The sequence below is a fragment of the Vombatus ursinus genome, unplaced genomic scaffold (genome assembly GCF_900497805.2).
Source record: "Vombatus ursinus unplaced genomic scaffold, bare-nosed wombat genome assembly UNPS02014861.1, whole genome shotgun sequence".
Taxonomy (NCBI): Eukaryota; Metazoa; Chordata; class Mammalia; order Diprotodontia; family Vombatidae; genus Vombatus; species Vombatus ursinus.
The window spans coordinates 2,929,268-2,953,238 of record NW_020954639.1 but is presented as its reverse complement, the minus strand read 5'-3'; the positions used below and the strand labels follow the sequence as shown (position 1 = coordinate 2,953,238).

Genomic DNA, 23,971 nt, shown 5'->3' with positions numbered 1-23,971 from the left:
CTGATAGCTGGCTCTTATTAGTGACACTCCGTACAAAGATGTTTCCCCCCCCAGCCCACCATCCCCCCGTCCCCTTCTTTTTACAAGGGCATTTCTCAATACCACGGCAGGAGTGCGGCCCCGTGGAAAGAACTCTGGCGGGGGGGGGGGGAAACTTCTGTGTCTGACCCTTAACCACCTGTGTCCTGTGTGACTTTGGTCAAATCCCTTTACTTCTCTGAGTCTTCGTTTCCTCACGGAAAACCGCAGGGGCGGACTGGAGGGTCTGGGACAGCCCGGGCAGCAGGAGACGCCAGCGCAGATTCGACTCCCCCCGCTCCTCCGGACGCCAGGCCCAGCTGGGCGGGCCCCTGCGCGGGCAACGCCCCCTTCGAGCGCGGCTCGGAGCACGCGAGGGCGTCTCCGCCCCCTTTCCTCCAAAGCCAATCGGTTGCCTCCGCGGCCGTCGCCTGGCCAATAGGAAGCGCGGCGGGCGGTGGGGGTCTGCCCGCAGCAGAGGCCGGGAGGGAGTCGTTGCGACGCTGCGGGGCAGACGGGCGTGGGTTTGACCGCTGTACCCGCCGAAGCCTCGACGTCTTTCCGGCCGGCGCAGCCATGTGGAGCCGCTGGAAGCTGCTGAACCTGGGCCGCCGGTGAGCGGGAGGTCGTGCGGCTTGGCCTGGTCAGGGCCTGGGTTGGGGGTGGAAGCTAGCGGGGCCGCGGGGGAAGGAAAGCGGGAGGTGTGGCTGGGAGGTAAAGCCGCCGAAGCTGCTGCTGTCTCCTCTGGGGCTTCGGGCCGGACGCTTGGCCGGGAGAAGAGCCCAGGGTGTCCAGTGGCTTATCTCTCTGGAGCCGGCTGTGACCTTGGAGTCCAGCGAGGCCAGTTCTCTTCCCTTCTCTTGGCTGTACAAGTGGGGAAACTGAGGCCCAGAGACGCTGCGAGTCTGATCCCAGACCAGGGGTGGGGATCCCGTTCCCGTTCTCCGGGCATTTTCATTATCTGTGCATCACGCCTGGAATGCCTTGTCTCCCCATCTCCACCTGCTGGCGTCTCTCAAGTCCCTGGATAAATCCCTCCTGCAGGAATCCTTTCCTGGTCCCTTCTAGTGCGAGGGCCTTCTCTCTGCTGTGTCCAGTTTATCCTGTGTAGGAGGTTGTTTGCATGTTGTCTTCTCCTTTAGACTGTGAGCTCCTGGAGGGCAGGGACTACTACTACTACTACTACTACTACTACTACTACCACCACCACCACCACCACCACCACCACCACCACCACCACCACCACCACCACCACCACCTTTCTTTGCCTCCATTCCCCAGCTTACCAAGGGCATTGTACATGTTTGTTGATTGACTGTCTGATTTGTCCAGCATCACACAGAGATGCTGTTTAAACTGGGGTTTTCACACTCCCAAATCCACACCACTCCAGGCTTAAAGTGCCCCCACATTGTGGGCTACTCTACTTGTTCTTCAGGGTTAGTGGAAAGAGTCAGAAAGGTCTGGGACTGGGGCGGGGAACCTTTGGCCTCAAGGCCACATGTGGCCCTCAAGTTCACAGAACAAATCAGAAGTTTGGATTCAAAGGGCCGCACTTGAGGACCAGGAAGGCCACATGTGGCCTCTGGGCTGCAGGTTCCCCACCCCTGGTCTGGGATCAGATCCTATCTCTGACATTAGCTGCATGACCCTGAGCAAAAATAACCTCTTTGGGCCTCAGTTTGCCTATTTGTCAAATGAAGGGGTTGGACCAGAATGGCTTCTAAATTGTCTTCCAGCTTTCAGTCTATAACCCTATCTCAGAGGATCTTAACAGCTGTGTGCTGTTAGTCCATTTTACAGATGAGGAACCTGGAGATCAGTGGTTTCCCTGTATACTTAGGGCTTGAGGCAGGATTTGAGCTACCTGAGAGACTGCCAAGCACTTTCCTTGGGACACGTTTAAATATGAAAAAACAAACGAGTATATGAGGGAGGCACTGCCCCATGGGATCTCAAGTGGACCAGCCATGATGGTTATCTTCCCTCCCTCATGACTCCTCCTGATTCTCCCCCTCTCTTCCTGTTGGTTTAGGGGTTGTTATTAATGTAGATTTTAATGAAACAGTAATGAAAAGCTAGTTCATAAGTATTAATATGTTTGATTCCATTAGGTAAATAGTGTTTTATAGAGCTCTGAGTCCTTAAATAACCTTACCCATACAGGGCTAGAAGAGGATGCCTAAGATCCTAAACTACTTCTTTAATTCAATTCTTCTTTAAATTTAGTATAAGAAAGTCTTCAGGAATTATTGGTGTTACATAAAATTTCTACCACATTTGAACATATCAGAGGACATGGGTTTGAATTCTATTACTGAATCTATTTAATCTCTCTGGGCCTGAATTTTCTCATCTGTAAAATTGGGTGGGGGAGGTTAGATTAGATTATGGGTTCTTAACTCTGGGATCCATGGAATCCTGGAGTCCGTATAGATTTCAGGGGGCCCATGAACTTGGGTAGGAAATTTTGAGGACTGTAATTCAATATAAGTGGTTTCCTTTCTAACCACAAAATTTTATGCATTTAAAAACATCATTTTCTAAAAAAGGGTTGAGATACTTTACCAGCACTGCTAAAGAGGGATCCATGAAACTAAAACAGGTTAAGAAGTCTTGGACTAGATGATCTCAAAGTTTAATTCAAGCTGCAAATCATATTATTTTCCCATAGAAAATGTTATGAATATAAGTTAAACACTTCATTTTATATCTAAAGAAGTCCAGAAAGGGGGCCTTCCTCTTCTAACTTTACTTTAAAACACATCTTTATCATTCTCCTCTCTTCTTTGCTCTAGTCTTGGAAGAAGAGGCAGTCTTTTTCTTCCCAGTGTCTCTCCTCCTGTCTGCTTGTATTGCTTCCTTCCTCTAATTTTTAATCTTTTTTTTTTTTGGCTAGGCATTGGTGTTAAGTGAGTTGCCCGGGTCACACAGCTAGTAAATGTCAAGTGTATGAGGTCAGATTTGAACTCAGGTCCTCCTGACTCAAGGCCAGAGCTTTATCCACTGTGCCACCTAGCTGCCCCCTTTTAATTTTTAATCTTTCTCCATGTGTGCACTACATGCCTAGAGTGCCCCTATTCTTAAGGGAACTTCACTTCTGCCAATTGTTCCTCTCAGGCTTTTCGTGCTCTTTCACAGCTAAACTCCCAGGAAAGACAAAACATTGTTCACACTCCTTGCCTACATTTCCTCATCTCTAATTCACATCTTAACCCTTTGCAGTTTGGCTTTCAACTTCATCACTGGTTTAAAACTGCTCTTTCCTAAATTACTAATGATCTCCTATGGCCAAATCCATATGGCTTTTCTTCATTCTTACTTGACACTTTTTTTTTAATCACCCTTTCCTCATAGAAAAACTCTGCTCTTTGAATTTTTCAGTACTGCTCTCTCCTGGTGCTTCCATCTGTCTTTTCCTTCTCAGTCTACTTTGATGGCCTACCCATTATTCATTGATCTATGAAGCTCTCTATCCCTGGATTGGTTGGATTCAGAAATGGTTGGATAGCCAGACTAAAAGGATAATTCTTAATGGTTCAATTTCAGTATGGAAGGTGGTTTCTAGTATAGTACCTTAAGGATCTGTATGTAGCCCTCTGCTATTTAACATTCTTATATATGACTTGATACATAAATGCCATGCTCATCACATTTGTAGATGAAACTGAAGTGTAAAGGATAACTAAAAGTGATTATAAAGGGTCCAAAATGATCTCACCAGGCTAGAACATTATTTAATGAAATGAAATTTGGTAGGGGTAATGAATGTAAAATCTTATACTTGGGTTCAAAAAATCAACTTCACAAGTTTAAGATGAGGGAGGCATGGTTAAGCAGAGTTTTTAAAAAGATCTTTTCAATGAGAGGCAGCAGCCCAGTGTTGTGGCAGCCAAAACACAAAAAAAAAAAATGAGGGCAAGCTTTGGCTGTATTGAAAGGCAAAATTTCCAAGAATCTGGAGATGGTCGTTAGTTTGGTGGGCCCTGTCACGTTCACGCCGTATGAGAATTCAGAATGTGATAGCTGTCTTCATGTATTTGAAGGATTGTCATGTAAAGGGATGATCAGACATTTTTACTTTGGCCTCAGAGGGCAGAACCAAGACCCATGATACAAGTTGAAGAGAGGCAGATTTAGAATTGGTGTCAGGGGAAAGTTCCTCACAAATAAAACATCTGCAAGTGGAATGGACTACCTATCTTCAAGAAGGGCATGAATGTTCCCCTCCTTCCTGTGATGTGTATTAGAGTGGGATTCTTTTTGTGAATGGGGTGGACGGCCATTCTGATAAGTCATTCTATGAACTTAGGATGGTCTTTTGATTTAGCTGCATTCTGCCATCATCCCATCCCAATGATGCTGGCAAGTGTGGCTGTTTCCGTTTCTCCCCAAATGTTACTTGTCAGTTTTTAGTTCCATCCCATGACTTGTTTATGCAGTATGTTATCTTTAACGTGCATCAGCTTGTCTCCAGTCCTTGTCTCAGAGCAAAAGTTAGTTTCACACAGGCACTTTTAATCCTTGGATTCCTGTCTGGTCTCTTTATTGGTGGTAGCTTTGATTCTTTTTAATTACTTTATTTCCTCCCCTCTATCTTTCTCTAATTCACCCCAGTTCTCATATAACCAGTCATGAATCTTTAGAATATAACACCATCTCCTGTCAAGCAAGGGTTAGAGAAGAACCTTCGTGGCTCCTTAAGCTAGTAGGAATATTACTGCATTTTGTATGGTCAGTTCTTGCATAGACCTTCATCACTGCAACTCTTAGCCATCATCATAGTATATAATGCAACTGTTTATGTATTCTCTATCTATTTATCCCTGATATATTCCACATCAGTGGAATATTCCTCATCATCAGAATAACATCTTAGCAGAGCTTCTAGAAGTCTATTACATTGCTGCATATATTATCTTTTTTGTAGTCAGTGCTCTGGTTGTATCTAATTGACCACTCCAAAGCCTTTTCACACCCTATGATTCTAGAATTTGTGAATCTGATACAAAGTTGGTCACAGTGTGTTTTGTTATCCAGATTCATAAATTGGAGATTTAATTTGTTTACTCGTTGAAATTTTATTTCCAGTTATTTATTGGGAGATGAATTATGTGATAAAGACAAAACTTACTATTATACTATAATGATATGAGGACAACATTAGTTATATGAAACCTGGGACAAAACATTTTGCTTTTATAAAATTAAATGTGTATCTCTTTCAGAAGTTTAATTCAAAATGATTTATAAAGATTTTTTAGTACCGTTGTAAATGCAAACTGATGAGGACTTTCATACAACCATTATGAAAATATGAGGGGAAAACAAAAGGGTCTTGACATTGAAAAACTTTAATATAAAGTAGAATTTCTAGATTTGTGAATAAGGTTCAGAATTTAAGTTAATACCTTTATTAACTCTTTGAATGTAAACTGTTCATAGTCATTGAAACTTGTTATTGAATTATACCTAGATAGCTTTTCTTCAAAACAACCTAATTTTATTTTATTTTATATTTGTTATATGTAGGTTTGTAAATTACAAGCCCTGGAGGTGGAGGAGTAATGCAGCATGTGATAGAGCTCTAGAGTATAAAGTAGGTGACAAAATCCATGGATTCACTATAAATCAGGTATGCTCTTTGTTTTGATATTTCTATGACAGACATTGTTTAAGTATAGTACAAGGATTGTGGATCTTATCATAGCATAGTTAGAGTTTGTGAATAAGATGTACTAATGACCTCAATTTACTTGCGTATTGTTTTGCTTCATGCTTTTTAGAGATGAGATGCATCAATTGATGCAAAAAGTTTTACTGTAAAATAAAAAATTTCATCCTTTAACTCTTTTCTTTATGGATTAAAAAAAATGCTTTGTCAGTTTGATGCAACTTGTTCATTGGAGTTATTCTTAAATTTTGGTCTAGCTAATGTTAAATTTTAGGAAAATAAAATTTAAAACAAAATTGTGATTTTAATTTGAAAAAGTAAAAGTAATAATAACTCATTAAAGATATCACAGATATCTCAGCTGCTTAAATATAGGTGCATTTTTCATATTGTTCAATATACCTTTAGAACTTTGAAACTACAGAGAAATTAATAGATACAAATTAGACTAGAATAACTACAGCAGAACATTTCAGTCATGGGAAATCAGTTATTCTAAAGTTAGTTTCACAGTATTATCTGTGATTATAAAATAGTTTAAATTGTTAATTGCCTCAGTTTGAAAAAATCTTATTTGAATTTTGTTAGGTGTTGTAAATTAAAATGTTACTTATGTTTTTCTTTTTAATGCAGATAACACCTATTCCTGATCTGTTCTTAGTTGCTGTGAAACTTGGTCATGACAGCACAGGTGCTAAATATTTACATGTGGCAAGAGAAGATGCGAATAATTTATTTAGGTAGGCTATAAAATGTAAACACACACACACATATATACATATACATATACATACTTTTATATGTATATTCTTGAGATTTTTCCCTCTTAAAACACTAACTATACATTTATAACAAATTTAAAATAACATTTTTATAAATTTCCTTCCTTATTAATTACCATTTGTCATAGTACATAGTAAGATGCTTTTCCACTTGATTATAAGCTTCCTGAAAGTGGAGACAATGCCACATTTATCTTTGTGTTTCCTTTAACAGTTATAGTGCTTTGTTACATAGCATTCAAGAAATGTGTGCTGATTAAATCAATTGAAATAAATGATTAAGAAAAGTTCCATGAGAAGTTTCTTTTCCAATTACATTAGGATTTTTACTGTAATTTGAGAAAATATTTTTCAATAGTAAAGTATTATGTCAAGAGAAGGCTGTCTTTTAAAATGGTTATTTACATAGTATTTTAAGGAGCAGCAAATTAGTATGTTGTTTTATTTTGACATTTGTATGAATTGTAATCTTTGTAGTTTTAGATCTTAAAGTTTAGGGGTTTTTTTTGTTTTTTTCCCCACTAGTGTGCAGTTCCGTACTACACCAATGGATAGTACTGGTGTTCCACATATTCTTGAGCATACTGTACTTTGTGGTTCTCAGAAGTATCCTTGCAGAGATCCTTTCTTCAAAATGCTAAACAGATCATTAGCCACTTTTATGAATGCATTTACAGGTGAGTGTAGTCTACCTTTTGAGATTGTCACATTTACAATTGCTGAAATGGGATTCACTTTGAAGATATACCTGTCGAAGTTGGTTATCCTCTTCTAAGCTTTTAATTTTTACTATTCAAAGATTATAATTAGGTGGATTTAAAAGGTTTTAATGAGCTTGAGATGCTGGGGTAATGGGAAGTCTTTTGTAAATTCAGTCTTATTTTAATAATCAGATGTTAATGCCTACAATGGAATTATGGAAACCATGGTTTCAGAATCTCAGAAACAGATATGAATTTAACTAGGAAATTTGAAAATATTTTATTTTTAATAATTAAAATTCAAAATATGTTTACAGATATTTTTATTATGAATTAGAAAATACAAACTAAAGAAATACTTACTCAACAGTACCTTTTTTTCCCTAACTTTGACTTCCCTATCAGAGTATTGGATAGCTTTATTAGAGCCGCATCACTTATTTTTGTTATTTGTGAAAGACATGAGAAAAGATGTGAGTGTTGTCAGTTGACCACCAAATGGACTCTTTTCAAAGAATCAGGTAATTCTGGATAGTACCTCACAATTTCTCCAAAGGAGCTTGTAGTATATATAGCAGAGATGGAACTAAAAAAGTTGGACTCCTCTTTAGTAAGCAGAGCAGCATCACTTAGGTTTAAGCATTTCTTAATTATAAAATTGGAAATGTAAAATTGAATTCCCAGTTAACTGATAGACCTAAAGGAAAAATTGAGTTGAAAATGTATAATATTCTTAGGGATTTGTTGTAACAAAAATTTCTTTTCATTTGTACCCAGCTAGTGATTATACATTATATCCATTTTCAACACAAAATTCTAAGGATTTTCAGAATCTCCTCTCAGTATATCTGGATGCAGTCTTCTTTCCATGTTTGAGGGAACTGGACTTCTGGTACGTAGTATTTGAACATATTGGTTATAAATGGTATCAATTAAAATTAGTGATCTCACAATTGTTTATCATTTAGGCAAGAAGGTTGGAGACTAGAACATGAGAATCCAAGTAACTCTGAAACACGCCTCGTCTTTAAAGGAATTGTTTTTAATGAAATGAAAGGAGCATTTGTAAGTTTTTGCTTTGTAATTTATATTAAAAGGGTTGTTCCAGCTCAGGGGTGGGGAACCTGTGGCCTCAAGGACACATGTGGCCCATAGGTCCTCAAGTATGGCCTTTTGACTGAGTTCAAGAACAAATCACAGAGCAAATCCCCTTAATAAAAGGGTTTGTTCTGTACTTTAAAGTCCAAAGAAGAAAGATATCACTTTTGGCTGTGGAGATCAGGGAAGGTGCCGTGAAGGATAGGCAAGATGGAAGAGATCTCATTCCAGGGCTAGGGGATGCTGTGAACAAAGGTACAATGTTAGGAAACTTAGGAATAATTAGTAATCTGGTTTGGTTAGATCATAGGATATGTGGAGAGGAGCCTCATGAGCTCATACTGGAAAGGAATATTGGTATCAGATTATAGAGGGACATGTTGTTGTTGTAGTTGTTTGTCCTTCCTTCTCGAAGAGGACTATGGCATCAGGAAGGTGATGCCATGACTTGCAAGTGAATTGGATTTAAGTGAGGGTGGTTTGTGCAAAGTCAACAGCCTCAACTTTCTCCTCCAGAGCCTTCTGGGTCCAGTGGCAAGGTATAAATCAAGACGACTGGAGATAGCTCCAGAAGAGAGGGACATAAATGAGACCAAAAGAGTATGAGCTTTATTAGGAAGGCATTGGGAAACAATTGAATTTTTTGATCAGTAGAGATCAATATGATCGGATCTATACCCTGGGAGTGTGCATGTAGTAGTAGAATTGGATTTAGAATTGGAAAAGGTCTTGGAAATCATTCATTCCAAGTCCAGAGAGATTAAGTAACTTAACCAAGGTCATGTTGATAGTAAGTAGCAAGGCTAATACTAAGCAAGCCCAGTGCAAATCCATGCTCCTTCCTAGATGCTGTGCTCTTCCACCTATTCGTAATGACATATAGAGGGAGAGTTGGGAGAAAAGATATCGGTTAAGATTCTTTTGCTAGAGGGTAAGCAATGAAGTTATTAACTTTGGTAGTAATCATGGAAAGAAAATGACAATGACAAGACATGAAGGACTGTCAGGCTTTCCCAGCTAATTGTATATTTGAGAAGGGGAGAGAGAGAACAAAGATTAGTGTGAGATATCAAGCAGGTGTGACTAGGAGAGAGATGATGTTGTTATTAGTAATAGGGAAATCAGAAGGAAGTGAGACTTTGATGAAGATGAAAATGATGAAGAAGAATTAGACTTGGGACCTGAGTTTGAGGTGCTGGCAAGAGCTCTAGGAGGAATTAAGCAGTAGGAGGAGCTATGAAATTAAGTCTGGGATTTAAGTCAGGGCTGGTGATAAAGATTTGAAGGTTATCTGCATAAAGGATATAGTTGAAACCATAAGATAAAGTAGAGAAGGAAGAGAATAAAGATAGGATGAAATGTTGGGATATGCCTTTATTTTGGGGAGTGGTTTCTCCTTCTGTGTCCCTGGGGGACCTCAGAGCTATTGCAAGGAGCCCAATAATGTATCCATACATACCAAGGACTGTCATTTTGATTTTAGCTCCAACAAAATAGGTAGTTTGACTTATTATTTTTCAAGTATATGTAGTTGCTTTTAAAATTGGCAACGTTTAAAAGGTTACTGAATTTATGGTAATTTGTTATCAAATACTTTCTCAATCAACAAATACTGTTAGTACAATGTCTATTGTGTGGGGGTTTTGTTAATTTCTTTTTTTTAACATTAAACCAGAGTGCTCGTACCTAAAAGATTGGAACCACTGATAAATGGGCAGAAGGCAAGGTAAAGAGAAGTGGGCATAAAACTAGGAAGAGCTAATAAGGGAGAAAAGTATTAAGAATGGGAGTCAAATGTATCCTATAGTGGTCCTACATGTTCAGAAGAGGCCATTATATTATATTGTTGGGTCATTGGTAGTTTTTGGTTTTCATTTTTCAGGTGTAGTTGGTGTGTTCTTGAATCTTTTCTTATAATGACATAGTGTCACCTTTTACTCTATCTTGCAGGAATCTGTATTATAATTTTCTCTAGTACTCTTGCTCTCTGGCATCTGTTTCAGTTATTTTTCTTGCCTTATCACTGGAACTACACACTATCTCTATTTTATTTATATACATACATATATACATATATATATATACTTGCATACATATTTACTCTTGGAATAGATTTTACTTTAAACAAATGCTATACCTGCATACTACAATATACTTTTTGTTTATTATGCTAACTTGTAATTTTTATGTTTTCATTTCAAGACAGACAATGAGAGGATATTCTCGCAGTCTCTTCAAAACCGACTCCTTCCTGATCACACTTATTCATTTGTATCTGGTGGTAATCCACTAAGCATCCCTGATCTTTCATGGGAACAACTTAAACAATTCCATGCTACTCATTACCATCCGAGTAATGCTAGGTAATAGTCTTTCCTTTAGTCCTTAGAATTGTATTTTGTTTTTTGCTTTCAGTTTCTCATATACTTTTATAGATGCTTATATAGTTATAATTTAGTAAGATAATGTATTCTTATGGAATTACACACAAATTTGTGAAGCATTCCATATTTTTAGTTTCTTTTGGCCTTTTATTTGATATACAGTAAAACATTGCATTAAAAGGGATGTGTTCCATTGAGTAAGGGGGGAAAAAAGGAATAACCTTAACTACGAAGCTTCTGCGTAATGATCTTAGCTTAGATTATTATTTATGCTTTTTGTTACCAATAAACTTGAGAATAATGAATCTTGGACATAATGTGTGATTTTTGAGAAGTTTCTTGGTTGTGGTACTAAATGCTAATGTAACATATATTTAGAAATTCTCTGAGAGCTGTTTTAATATTGTTGATAATTTTTAAAATTTATATTTAATGTAGAGATTATTAACTTGTTTTACTATATGTGTTATCTTGAGCCATGGTAAGTATTGTAGGCAAAGAGAACTTTATCTGCTGTAATGTTTATCCAGCAGAATTAAATAATCATAAACAAAGGAGTATTAAAGTGCCTGCCTAATAGATGTTTTTATATTGCCAATTTTGCATTTAACCTTATTTTTTCAGCTTTTTTTTTTCTTCTAATTTTCACAAACTTTTTCTGGTGCAGTGGTTCCCTTTAGTCTTTGCAGTTAAACTAAAGACTCTTCTTAACTGAGTCACTTTGAGCTAGGAAAATATCTTTGAGAGCTGTGAATTATATATCAAGCTGTGAAAAAAGCCAAATCATTATTTAGTTCTAGGTGTTCAAACTAAATTAAAATAAGTCAATTCTTTTTTCCTAAATTTTCAGGTTCTTTACTTATGGCAACCTTCCATTGGAACAACATTTGAGGCAAATTCACGAAGAAGCTCTAAATAAATTTCAGCGAATTGAGTCTAATACTGCAGTGCCAGCCCAGAAGCTTTGGGATACACCTGTAAGCATTTGATCTGTAATGTGTATTCTTCTATTATGTGTACTGATTAAGATTGGCCTCTTTTATATGATGGGTTTAAAAAAAAGCCCACATGTGTTTATTTTTAAGATTGCTTTATCCCAAAAAGAAAAATTTACTTGAAAACATAGAAAAGGGTATCTTTTATTGAAGGGCATTTTATTGATATTGATTACTTGTGTTTCTCTAAAGTAATTTAAATTTTTTTTGTTTGTTAAAATATTGCTGTATTTTCAGAGGGAATACCATGTGACATGTGGTCCAGATAAATTTGCAACAGACCCAACTAAACAAACAACTGTTGGTGTCAGTTTCCTTTTGCCAGAGTAAGTACACTAAGTACTGAGTTGTATTTTTAAAAATTTAAGAAAAATAGGCATATAAAGAATTTTGGTTTTGTCTATAAATGAAAAATTTTAGTTTGAAATATGTACTACTAAGGAAATTTTCATACTTTAATTTTTAGAAAAAGGAAATGTTAAATAGTAAAGTATATTTTAGAAACTTTTGCCTAGGGTAGTTAAGAACAAAAAAAAATTAGAAAATATTTGATGCTGTCAAAAAGATGAGCGTTAATTTCCACTTTCTTACATTTGTAAGCTGGTCACCAAAGAAAAGAGGTGCAATGCTTGTTCTAGAGGAGATGTGAGAAAAGAATTTGACTGTGTCATGTGCAACTTGGTGCTTTATTTTGCAGATTTTGTGGAATAGTAGGAGGCACAAAGAAACAGAGGATCATAGATCTGGAGCTTAGAAGGGTTGTTGTAGGCATCTAGTCCAGCTCTTTCATTTTACATAGGAATAAACATTGTAATTCTGTTGCTGAATTTTCTTATCAATGCAGTATTACAGATATATTTGAATCCTTCACCCTAAATCTTTTGTCTTCACTATTGATTGATGGACCTAATTCTCCATTTTATAAAGCATTGATTGAATCTGGTCTTGGCACAGATTTTTCTCCAGATGTTGGGTGAGTGTTACTGTTCAGTTATTTTTTTTTTTTAATTAATAAAAATCAATTTTCTCTTCCTCCTGTCACCTCTACCCTCATTGGAAAAAAAGGAAAAAACAAGATCGTTGTAAATATGCATTTGCATAAAGCAAAACAAATTCCTTCATTGGTCATGTCCAAAAAAATGCATTTCTATCCCCTGAGTCTATCATCTCTCTCTAGAGGTGGGTAACATGCTCCATCATCAGTCCTTTGCAAGTGTACTTGGCCATTGGGTTGATGAGAGTCCTTAAATCTTTCAACATTATCTATTTTCATAGTGTTATTATTGAATAAATTGTCCTTGTCATTGTGTCTTATGGTACAATAATTTTCCATTTCATTCCCATACTATATTGGTTCAACTGTCTCTCAGTTGATTTGAACCTCTTTATTTTCTAGTTCTTTGCTACTGCAAAATGAGCTGTTACAAATATTTTTGTACATTTTGGTCCTTTTTCTCTCATTTTGAGGCACAATTCTAAGTAGTTCTCCAAGAGTTATCTGTTCCTGAAAAAGGTGCAGAATAGCTTTGGTAGAGCAGTTTTTCTCACTAGGGACTTCCAATACTAATGAAATCACAGATCCTTTGCCTATCCTTACTTTCTATGCGTTAAATAGAGAATATCTTTATATTTCAGTATTTTGTGCAGCTTAGCTATTCTTTTTCTTTAGATTTGTATTTTTTAGAAATATCGTGAATTACATCAGGAATTTTAAATAATGGTTGATCTATCCACAAAGAGAACTTCAATATTCTTCAACAGTGCCACTTTAATTGATCCATGAAGTATTTAAGGCTTTAATGTTTGAGCTTTTTTGTGGATTTTTTTCTTTTGAAATATTAATAAGTTGATTCTGAAAGTTGTCATTTATAAAAGCTGTTTTGATTGTGGCATTTTCAGCATGTTTTTGTATTCTAGGTATAACGGCTGTACAAGAGAGGCTTTCTTCAGCGTGGGCCTGCAGGGGATTGCTGACCAACACGTGGAAACAGTCAAACAGATTATTACTAAAACAATTGATGAAGTTATTGAGTAAGTAACAATGCATTGTTAAGAATTTTTAACATGTTTTCTCCAGGTATATAGTTTAGAAAGCTCTAATCGTTGATCTCGTTTAGTTTTTTATGAAAAAGATGATCTTTTTTCTTTCTTTTTTTGCTTCTATTTCATGTAGTATATAGAACTGATACTTAGCTCATCCTTAATCATCTTATCTATTATGTCTCAGTATTGGCATTTAATTTGTTGTTCAGTAATATTTAGAGGCTTCATTTATTCTTTTTATGCTTTTGTCCTTTAGGAAAGGGTTTGAAGATGATAGAGTTGAAGCTTTACTACAAAAAATTGAAATCCAAATGAAGCACCAGTCAACTAGTTTTGGACTTGCTCTGTCATCAGTATGTAATTACTTAATTTTGTTTTATCTAGAGTATAAAAAAAGTGTCAACTATTTTTAGAAATATTTAATTAATGGTCCTTGTTTTGTCTGCCTTAGTTAACCATTTTTAGGTATAATTTCATCATAAGTGCCTCTTTTGAGATGCTTTTTCTGTTTTTTTCTAAGAAGTAAATTTCTATATTTAGTACATGAAATGGACATTTTCAACTGATTTTAGTGTCATTTTGTGATTATATTTTTAAAAGTGAAGCTTACTATTTCTTAGGCAGTATGTTAGCGTACACCTTACTATTCTGTATGAAGAAAATGACTAGGGTATATGGATATATCAGTGCTATATTATGATGGCATGAATATAGTACTGAATTTTCATAGTATTTATCAGAGTGCGTTAGCAGGTTTTAGCAAGCTAAAAAAAAGCTTCAGGTACAGATTATATATCTCTTAACCCTGGATCAGGTTCATATTAGAGAAGCTTATCACCGTAAGGTCTGTCAAAGTGTGGAAATTTTTTTGGATTTATCAGCTCATTAACTCAGGTATAGAATGATTGTAGTCTTTGTTGTAGTAGTTTATAAGTGAAATTATAGATCCTTAAAGAATGGAATATTGGATATTAATGAAAAGGAATTGTCCTATAATACATGTTTACTTGCCATACTCTTCTTTTGAATACATATAAGTCAAATGTTCCTAAATAATAGATCATAATATGCTAGTGCATCTTGAAGCCATACTTGGTAAGCCTTCCATCGTTTCTGTGTTCCTGGTAGCATATGTAAACATAAGGGAACATAGGTGGCTATTATGTTCCTAGCCTGGATTAAGATTTTGCTACCAGTGTCTTATGTATAAAATTATGCCTGTGGGATTTCATATTCTGGAAGAAAATAAGTAATACTGATGTACTTCAATACTTTCTAGCATGGTAGTGTTTTCTAACCAGAATATACATTATGTAACAAATGAAAATTCTTTATTGTAGTATATAGCTTCCTGCTGGAATCATGAAGGGGATCCCATTGAACTTTTAAATATAGGAAGTCAAGTGACTCGATTCAGGAAGTGCCTTAAGGAAAATTCAAATTTTCTGCAAGAAAAAGTCAAGCAGTATTTTAAGGTAAGAAGAATGAAGAAATTGTATTCATGATTTCACAATGACCTAGGAAAAACTAGAAGAAGAATTTGGATTTTTATAGAGAAAATCATGAGTTTGAGGGATGGATTGAAGCTGTTATGCATAGCTTATTAGTACTGGTATCATGTAAGCTAATTTCTATTAATGACTAGGCTTCATCATTGTACTCCTGTACTGTTCAATGTCAGCAATTCATCTGTAATTTAAAGAGTTGTCTGGGACACTGAGAGGTTAAGTGACTTCCTTACGGTCCCGCATCTAGTATACATCAGAGGCAGGACTGGATCCCATTCTTTCTGATTTGAAAGCCGGAACTATGTCTTTTATGCCATATTTTTCCTTGGTATGTACTGATTAAGTGAAGTGAAACCCTTGTTTGTAAAGCACTAGTGTTGAGCAAAACTAATACTTGTATTTTAGGATAGGATAGCTTACTTTCTTGTACGTAGTTGTTATATTTCATGAGAGATACCAGTCTGTGCTGGATCTAATCACTTTAATGAATCGTATTATTGCTATAAGGTATGGTTACAGTCTTGTTCTTTTTGTGGCCTCACAAGTGATCATTAATGTTATTTTTACTTATTGAAGTTGTATGCATGGTTTTAAATCAGTTTACTTTTTTCTATATTGTCTACCATTTATGTAGTGATCTACTGTGTGTTTTTAAAAGAAATGATCCAATCTTTCAGGTAATTTACAATCTGATAAAGACAGGACAAGTAAAATGTGCATTACCATGCATATTGAAAACAAACATAAACAAAAATGGTTACAGCTATTTAAGTGCTAATGGCCAAGTTAGATTTGTGTTCCTGCTTTTTAAGATTGCTGCACGTGTATAGTATGATTCCTTGCTTTAAGTTTTAGGATAACAGCTGTATTTACATTCTGTTGTTTGCAGTGGGTTATAGCAATATATGATTAGAATGACTCAGTTATTTTGGCAATTGAAAAGCCATTATAATGATAGGAATCTATTTAGTGATGTAAGAATCCCAAAAAATACTACTTTTACAGCTTTAGAGAGTTGAGATCTCAAGGGTGGTTCTGAATATATAATGTTATTCACAGAAATAAAACTAACCACTTAGCTGTAAAAACTTATTAATCCAAAACCAAGAGAAAATGATGTGCTCTAAATTAGGCTATTACGAAGTGTCTTATTCCTTAATAGTCATTTATCGTGTCCCCCCTCCCTCCCAAAAAAACACCTAATTTTTCACCTATGTCATGAAAAGTCTTCATTCATCAGTTTGTATTTAAAAGCATTCATACTCGTCTCATACTTCCTAATATGAAGAAAATAAGTGGAAATCATTTATCCTTCAGGGAAACATTTCTATTTTATAAAGTTTTAGGACACATATAGCAAGTTTTAGCTATTGGTTTAAAACACAAAGTTGATTTTAATTTTAACTTGCTTGACTAAAAGTGGCTAAAGCTGTCCACACAAAGCCCTTTGAAGTAAGAACTCGCTGCCCTCCCTTCCCTGCAACAGTTTTACTTTCTCTGAATAGTAGATTTTTTTTGCTTCACTTGTATATGTGCAGGTTAATAATTGCAAGGGTTTCTACTTATGTTACATTTTAAGTAACACGATAAATGTGTGAATTGTTTATTAATTATCTAGAGTGAATAAATGCTGGGCTAGGTTTGTCAGTGTTCTGCTTAATTTTTATTTCAGGGTTGATTTGTTTTTATGTAAATAAATAGTTATAATTCATATAGCTATTTGTTTATGCACAGAGTCCATTTTCATTGATAAAATAAATAGAACTAAAAACAATTATCTAGATAATTTTGGACAAACTTTTCTCTTAATTATTGAGATTATTAAGATAACTAGCAAAGTTCTTTATTTCATTTGGTGAAAGTTGAGCAGTGGATAGTGTTTGTATTTTCTCTATTAGTGATAACTTTAGAGTGCAAAGAAAAATAAGTGGTAATTTTTAATAGTATCTTGATTTATTTTGCTATCTTTTTTGTTACAGAATAACCCACACAGGTTGACTTTATCTATGAATCCAGATGAAAAATATTATGACAAACAAACACAAATGGAAATGGAAAAACTGAAACAAAAGATTGATTCTCTTTCTATGAAAGAGAAGCTACACATATATGAAAAAGGTTAGGAATTTTTTGTAGGTTTTTAAATATAGAGAGGATGTCCTTTTGAAACATCTTTCTTGTAACATCCTATAATGTGAACCTGTAGACCATATTAGTTATGATGGCATAGTTAATGAAGAAGTTGGTGTCATTTCAATCAATCATGTATTTACTGGATACCCATTATATGTTAAGTTATAGTACCAGGCTTTTTGAGCAATACAGAAACATGCAAGAAGTTGCAAAGAAGAATTACAGGCTTAGTTGGTATGAGGTGGGGCAAGGAGAGGAAAGAATAAAACTCCACAGTTTCCAGCTAGGGAGAATAGTACAGTGGTGTTGTGACTCAAAGAAGATAGAACATGGGCTTAGGAGGGGAGAGATTAGTTTTATATCTTAACTTAGAAGCTACATTTCTAATAAATGTGCTATTGAATTTTTAATGTTCACCTTATTCCTACCTTTTACTTTTATAAGTGAATTCTTGCTTATATATACAGAAAAGCCAAATGTCTTTAAGTCAGAAAACAATTTTTTAGTGTTGATATAATTATTATACTTGGTGGTTCTGTGAAGCCATCACTATGGCTACTCCTAGCAGTGTTGATGACAACCTATCAGTGTCTTAAATTTTTTTTTAGCTTCTGCCCTTTTACTTACGTTGTAATTTGGGAAATCATGGGAAATATCACTGACATCAGTTAATATGTCTGATCCCACAATGCTACATACATGATCACAGTTCTGCCTTCCTTTGTTAATGTCAAATCAGCATTTAGATTTTATCTGTTTTATTGAAACATTTCAGCAGTGCTTATTTTCGTATAACTTCTTAAATTCCAGAAATTACTGAGAATTTTTTTATTTTTTGTGTAAAAAAAAAAAGTAAATGTTTAATTGAAAACTTAATATTGATCATCAACAAAATCACCTAAACTTGTCTAGTTAACCATTTGGTTAAAATGATTAATGCCACTGAATAAAATACAGCTCTTTTCCCCCCAGTCTGTTACTAATCAGCTTCTCCACCCCTTCCCCCAGAGTAACAAGTATACATAATCAGGTATTTAACAAGTCAACATTGGCTATGCCTAAGAATGCACATTCTATACCTCTAGTAGAGAACTTCTTTGCCATTGAGTTAAAAAGTATGTTTCATCCTTATGCTTTTAAAATCGTGATTGGCTGTTATTTTGGACAGAATTCTGAGGTCTTTCAGCATTATTTTCTCTCAGCTTATTGTTTTGGTCATCATGTAAATTGTTCTCCTGATGATGTTAATTTAGTTCTGCATCAGTTATTTTAAGTCTCATCTATAAAATAGGTAGGGATAATAATAGCACTTATCTTTCAGGGTTGTTGTGAGGATCAAATGAAATAATTGTGAAGTGCTTAACACAGTCCCTAGTAAGTGCTATATAAATTTTGTCTGTTAAAGCAGTAGGCTTGTTTATTTGGCATGTTTAAGTAAAGGTCCAGAAGGGAAGGACACATGGCTTAATTAAAGACACCAAAGAGAGCCAGGATTCAGGAACAAGAGGAAAAAAAAATTATTAGGTAAGGCAGTCCATTGGCACGTGGAATGCTTCCATTTCTCTCTTCACCTTAGAGGTTTAGAAGAAGGAAGATGAAAAATCTGGCTCAGCTATGTTTGGTCAGACCATGTCTTGAATCCACGTTTTAGGAAGGATATTGACAAGCTAGAATATTTCTAGAAGTAGGCATCCAGAATGTCGCCATAAACTCAAAACCATGCAACATGTTCATCAACTGGGAAGGAACTAGGAGTGGTTAAGCTGGAGAAGCTGGTGGCAAACCATAGCCATCTTCTAGCATTTGAAGGGCTGTCATGTGGGGCAGAGATGAGGTCTGTGTTACTAGACCCCAGAAGGCAGAATTAGGAGTGATGGAGGGAAGTTGTAGAAAAGCACAATTCCTGTTCAGATATGAGTTAAAGGAAGTGATTGTAGGGGCTCCCTTCCCCCTCAGGTTCTGTGAATCCACAACAGCTATTACTATTAGCTTATCACGTACTATTCACTTTCAGTGTAGGACATTTTGTGATACAGAAGGCTTAGAAAAATAATTTCTTAAGCATATGAATCAAAGTTTTTAGAAATACTACAGCATTCATAAAGGAATCAGCTAAAAACAAAGGTTTGTAATGTTTAATTGTGTCTGCATAGTTGTAGAATCAGGTAATAGGATTGAGTACATTTTTAAATTGAAACCATAATTCTGTCATTTCTTTTTCTCTTTTTAGGTTTAGAATTACAGAATTTGCAAAGTGAACCACAAGATGCTTCTTGTCTACCAGCATTAAAAGTGTCTGACATTGAGCCCACTATATCCTCTACTGAGATGGATACAGCATTGGCAGGTCATTGTAACTTGAATGTCAGTGTTGTGGGAGAATATTCTGGCTTCATTTTGGTTTCATTTGAGTTGTGAACAAATAAGATACGTAATGCCGTTTTCTCTTAAGAATTACAATATGCTAGCCCAGATTCTTAAAATCTAGCCAACAGCTGAGATTCACTCTCGCCCACTTGTCAATACAAGGGTCACAAATGTTCAGATTCCTTAAGACTCTGGCCAACATGGCGAATTTTTAGTAAACCTTATCTTTGGCTGTTAAAAAAAAAAAGGAATTACAGTATTCTGACCAATGAATCTTCCTTTATTTTACCTCTGGTTCTCTTTAGTCTGTGACAGCTACATTTCTCCTGGAGCCTGTCTCTTGCTGGCCTGCTCAATTAGTGCTTTGGCTTTGGTTTTCTTTGGAGATGGTTTGATGTGGTTTTGTCATTTTCTCTTTTTGAAGTTAGTGAGGGGTGTGAATCCTGGTATTGGATGTAGTACAAATTTTCAAGGGGAGTAGTTCAACTCATGACTCTTTTGCCCAAGCATAATTTTTGCCCAGCTGGAGTTATGGGAGAAAAAAATCATAGGAAGAAGGAGGCAAGGACAAACCACAGAAGCTATTCATGAGTCCAGAGGAAGGAAACAGAAAAATGAACTAGATCCCTGACCCATCTCTGCTGTCATAATCAGATTGTCTTCCTGGTAACTTCTTTAGCACTCACATAAACCATTTTTAGATTATGGTGGTAGGTGCCTAACTTTATCATGGTTTCTGGTAGAAAGTTGGCATACATAAGTACTTCTAGTGTCAGTGTCACACTAGTGGTGTATGGTCCTTGTTTAGACCTTTCATGAGGTGCTGAACTTAAAGACTAGACTTTTCTGTCTCCCTTTATTGTAGCATAATTGTATTCTCACTTTGTCTACAGAGAGATGAACCATTTTATGCTAGAGTTCTTGGTAACTCAAAGGAAAGAAAGATTGTATTGGATCAATTCTTATTTGCATAAAAGGAAATGATAATTAGGATTATTGTCATAAGGATAAAACATTAGATATGTGAAGTGCTTTGTAGCCATTAAGGACCATGCATTATTTATATCATCATCATTTGTTGAACTTTCGTGTAGGTTCAGTGTATCTATAAAAGGTACAGCATCTAAGGAGGTTGTGGCCTGGTTTGGTAATGAAGATATATATGTAAAAAAATAAATAACAGCATAAGGTAGCATATGCTACAGCTCTCAGTAAGATGCTTGAGTTCAGAATTGTCTTGAAGGGCTGAGCTCGTTAAGGAAGGTTCATTAAGCTAGGTCCTGAGGGAAGAGGGCAACAATGTTGAAGTTTAGAGAATGAGTGAAATACAGAACCAGTAACCAGGTTTCCTGACTCCCAGTCTAGTGCCCTTTTATCACATTGCCTTCTCCCCAGTACTTAGATAAGTAGTAATTCACACTTTGTTTTTGCCTCTGCCCATGGACTGCATGAGGACTTATATGAGACATTTTAGTGATAGGAATTAGAAATTTTAAAGTACTGTTTCTTTTGATATAATGTAATAAAAAATGGATTTGGACCTGGTTTGCATCCTGATTTTTCAGTTTGTTAGCCATGGGAGCTTGGGCAAGTCATCTAACTTTTCTGGGCATCACTTTGCTCATGTGCAAAATGAGAAGTTTGCATGAGATGACCTTTCCAGTCCCTTCCACTCTAGATCTCATTAAAAAAAATACTAGACAGGAAGAGTAGGATAGACGTTATAGTGTAAACAGAGATTTAGAGCCCAGAATTTCTTTTTCAGGGATTGGATCAAAGGGTGGAACTTTAAAAGCCAAACTAAGCCTTAAATGCCAAGCTAATACTACTTACAAAATGAAAAAACTATTTAGAAAATTCTCAATCTTAAAATTTAACTGAAAATAGTTTGTGTCTAAGATTATATTCCAAAATTTACTATGAATAAAATTTTAAAATTTTAAATATTTTACCAGTTGATATTAAATTGTAGTAAGCTGTAGAAAGTGAATGAAAGTGAGCTAAATTACATTAAATATTATTGTATAATTTTAGTTATTTACTATAAACAACAGTATCATTTTGGGGGCTTTTTTATTACTGAAACTTAAATGCACAACAAGAAAAGAAAAAGAAACCTATTGTAAACTTAAATATTGAAACTTAAATACAAACTAAGAAAAGAAAAAAAAGCATGCCATGTGCTCAGCAGAATGTAAGACAGGATTCAAAATATATAGCAATAAATTTCCATGTCAAGAAAGCCTATATGATAGATACACATTATGTTGAGAGCTGTACATCTTTGCTTCCTTGTTAGTTTTCTTTTGTTCTCTGCTGTGCACCTTTTACTTTTTTTTTTCCTCCCCTTTCTTCCCCCCTGCAAAGGCTACAATTAAGCGAGGATATATTCGTAGATATAAACATATACATACACATATATGTGTACACGTACATACATATATATGGACATATACTTTCCCTAACAAATTCTACTCCTGATCTTCGTTTTTATGTTTGTACTGTTCCTCCTCTAATTTATTTCTGCCCTCTACCTTGCCCTCCTATTACTTAACCTACTGCCCTACCCCCCGAAGTATCCCTCCCTTATTCTCCCATTCCCATAAATCTAAACACGCTTTGATACCCTTCTTTGACCTATTCCCTCACCTTCCCCTATAGAGATCCTTCCCTTACCCTCTCCACTGTCCCTATCCCCTTAGCATTTTATTTCTTTGTGAATTTGGAAGACTTTTACACTCTTCTAGATGTGTATGTGCTCGTTCCTCCTCACTCCTGCTGCATCTCCACAGCACAGCTGGGTCTGGCATTCCTTTTCAGCAAAGCTTCCCTGGATCTTCCCCAGCTCAGATGCCCAATACTCCTCACTGTCCCCAGGGGTATAAGTTCCTGTCTAGCCAGCCTCCCAACTGAGCTTAACCCCAGGGTCGAGGACCTAGCCTGGAGGTGTTTACTCTTCACAGGGACCAAGCCACGTCCTGGGAGTTTTCTTCAGATCTTCTCCAATCATCTTAGGAGGACCCCTGTTATACCCTACTGTTATTTATTTTTACTGCTCAGTGTTTTCCCTGAGGTGCTATTTCATCTCTTTTTGTGGGGAAAATCTTGAGAGCTTGGAATTTTCTGACCTACTCTGCCATCTTCCCAGAATCCTCTCTAGCAGCATTTTTAAATATCAAAAATAATCATACATTTCTTAGTAGTTCTTGCAATTCCATACTAATTATACATTACTTTTTGTCTCCTATAGCTGGTGAAATCCCTGTCCAGTACTGTGCTCAACCAACCAATGGTGTGGTATATTTCAGAGCCTTTTCTAATCTGAATACACTTCCTGAAGAACTTAGGCCATATGTGCCTCTCTTCTGCAGTGTGCTTACAAAGTAAGATGGTTTTGCTATTTATTATGAGGATAAACATATAAATAACACAAACACACATATCAATGGCACAGTGGTAGAGCACTTGGCCTGTCGTCAGGAAGACCTGAGTTCAAATGTGGAATCAAGACACTTCCTAGGTGTGTCACCTTAGGCAGATCACTTAATTGCTCTCTGCCTCAGTTTCCTCAGTTGTAAAAATGGGTATAATATTAACAGCTATCTTCCAGAGTTGTTGTGAGAATCCAGTGAAATGATATTCCTTTTTCCCCAATTACACGTAAAAATAATTTTTAACATTTTTCTTTTAAAGTTTTGACTTCCACATTCTATCCTTCCCTCCCTTTCTTTCCCCCTCTTTGAGATGGTAAAGAATCTCATATAGATTATACATGTGCAGCCATGTAAAACATTTCCATATTAGTCATTTTGTGCCAGAAGACTCAAAAAAAAGGAAAGAAAGAAAATGAAAAATAGTACACATCAGTCTGTTTTTCAGATAACATTACTTTCTCCAGAGGTGGATAGCATTTTTCATCATGATTCCTTTGGGGTTATCTTGGATCATTGTATTGCTGAGAATAGCTAAGTCATTCACAGTTCTTCATTGTATAGTATTGTTGTTATTTTGTATAATTTTCTTCTGGTTCTGCTCACTTCACTTTGTATCAATTCATATAAGTCTTTCTAGGTTTTCTGAGATCATCCTGCTTGTCATTTATAGCACAGTAATATTCTGTTACAATCAAGTACCACAGTTTGTTCTGCCATTCCCCATTTGATGGGGATCTCCCCTTAATTTCCAACTCTTGGCCACCACAAGAGCTGCTATAAATATTTTTAGATAATTCTCTCTCTCTCTCTCTCTCTCTCTCTCTCTCTCTCTCT

General features: G+C 36.0%; 1 protein-coding gene across 3 annotated transcripts in view; it reads left to right on the top strand.

Annotated features, from left to right (window-relative positions):
• Positions 1-522: 522 nt before the first annotated feature.
• PITRM1 (pitrilysin metallopeptidase 1) overlaps positions 523-23,971 on the top strand; it is a 57,323-nt gene continuing 33,874 nt past the window's right edge. For 2 of the 3 annotated variants that reach the window (XM_027841594.1, XM_027841595.1), the window contains exons 1-16: positions 523-632; positions 5,551-5,653; positions 6,326-6,432; positions 7,000-7,151; positions 7,953-8,067; positions 8,144-8,240; positions 10,476-10,636; positions 11,508-11,634; positions 11,890-11,978; positions 12,497-12,625; positions 13,570-13,683; positions 13,952-14,048; positions 15,036-15,170; positions 17,183-17,321; positions 19,567-19,683; positions 22,954-23,086. In XM_027841594.1, coding sequence (XP_027697395.1) covers positions 595-632; positions 5,551-5,653; positions 6,326-6,432; positions 7,000-7,151; positions 7,953-8,067; positions 8,144-8,240; positions 10,476-10,636; positions 11,508-11,634; positions 11,890-11,978; positions 12,497-12,625; positions 13,570-13,683; positions 13,952-14,048; positions 15,036-15,170; positions 17,183-17,321; positions 19,567-19,683; positions 22,954-23,086 — 1,853 coding nt within the window. In that variant the 5' untranslated portion in view covers positions 523-594. Of the gene's footprint in view, positions 633-5,550; positions 5,654-6,325; positions 6,433-6,999; positions 7,152-7,952; positions 8,068-8,143; positions 8,241-10,475; positions 10,637-11,507; positions 11,635-11,889; positions 11,979-12,496; positions 12,626-13,569; positions 13,684-13,951; positions 14,049-15,035; positions 15,171-17,182; positions 17,322-19,566; positions 19,684-22,953; positions 23,087-23,971 lie in introns of those variants that run through there. The other variant, XM_027841596.1, reaches the window with a different exon arrangement.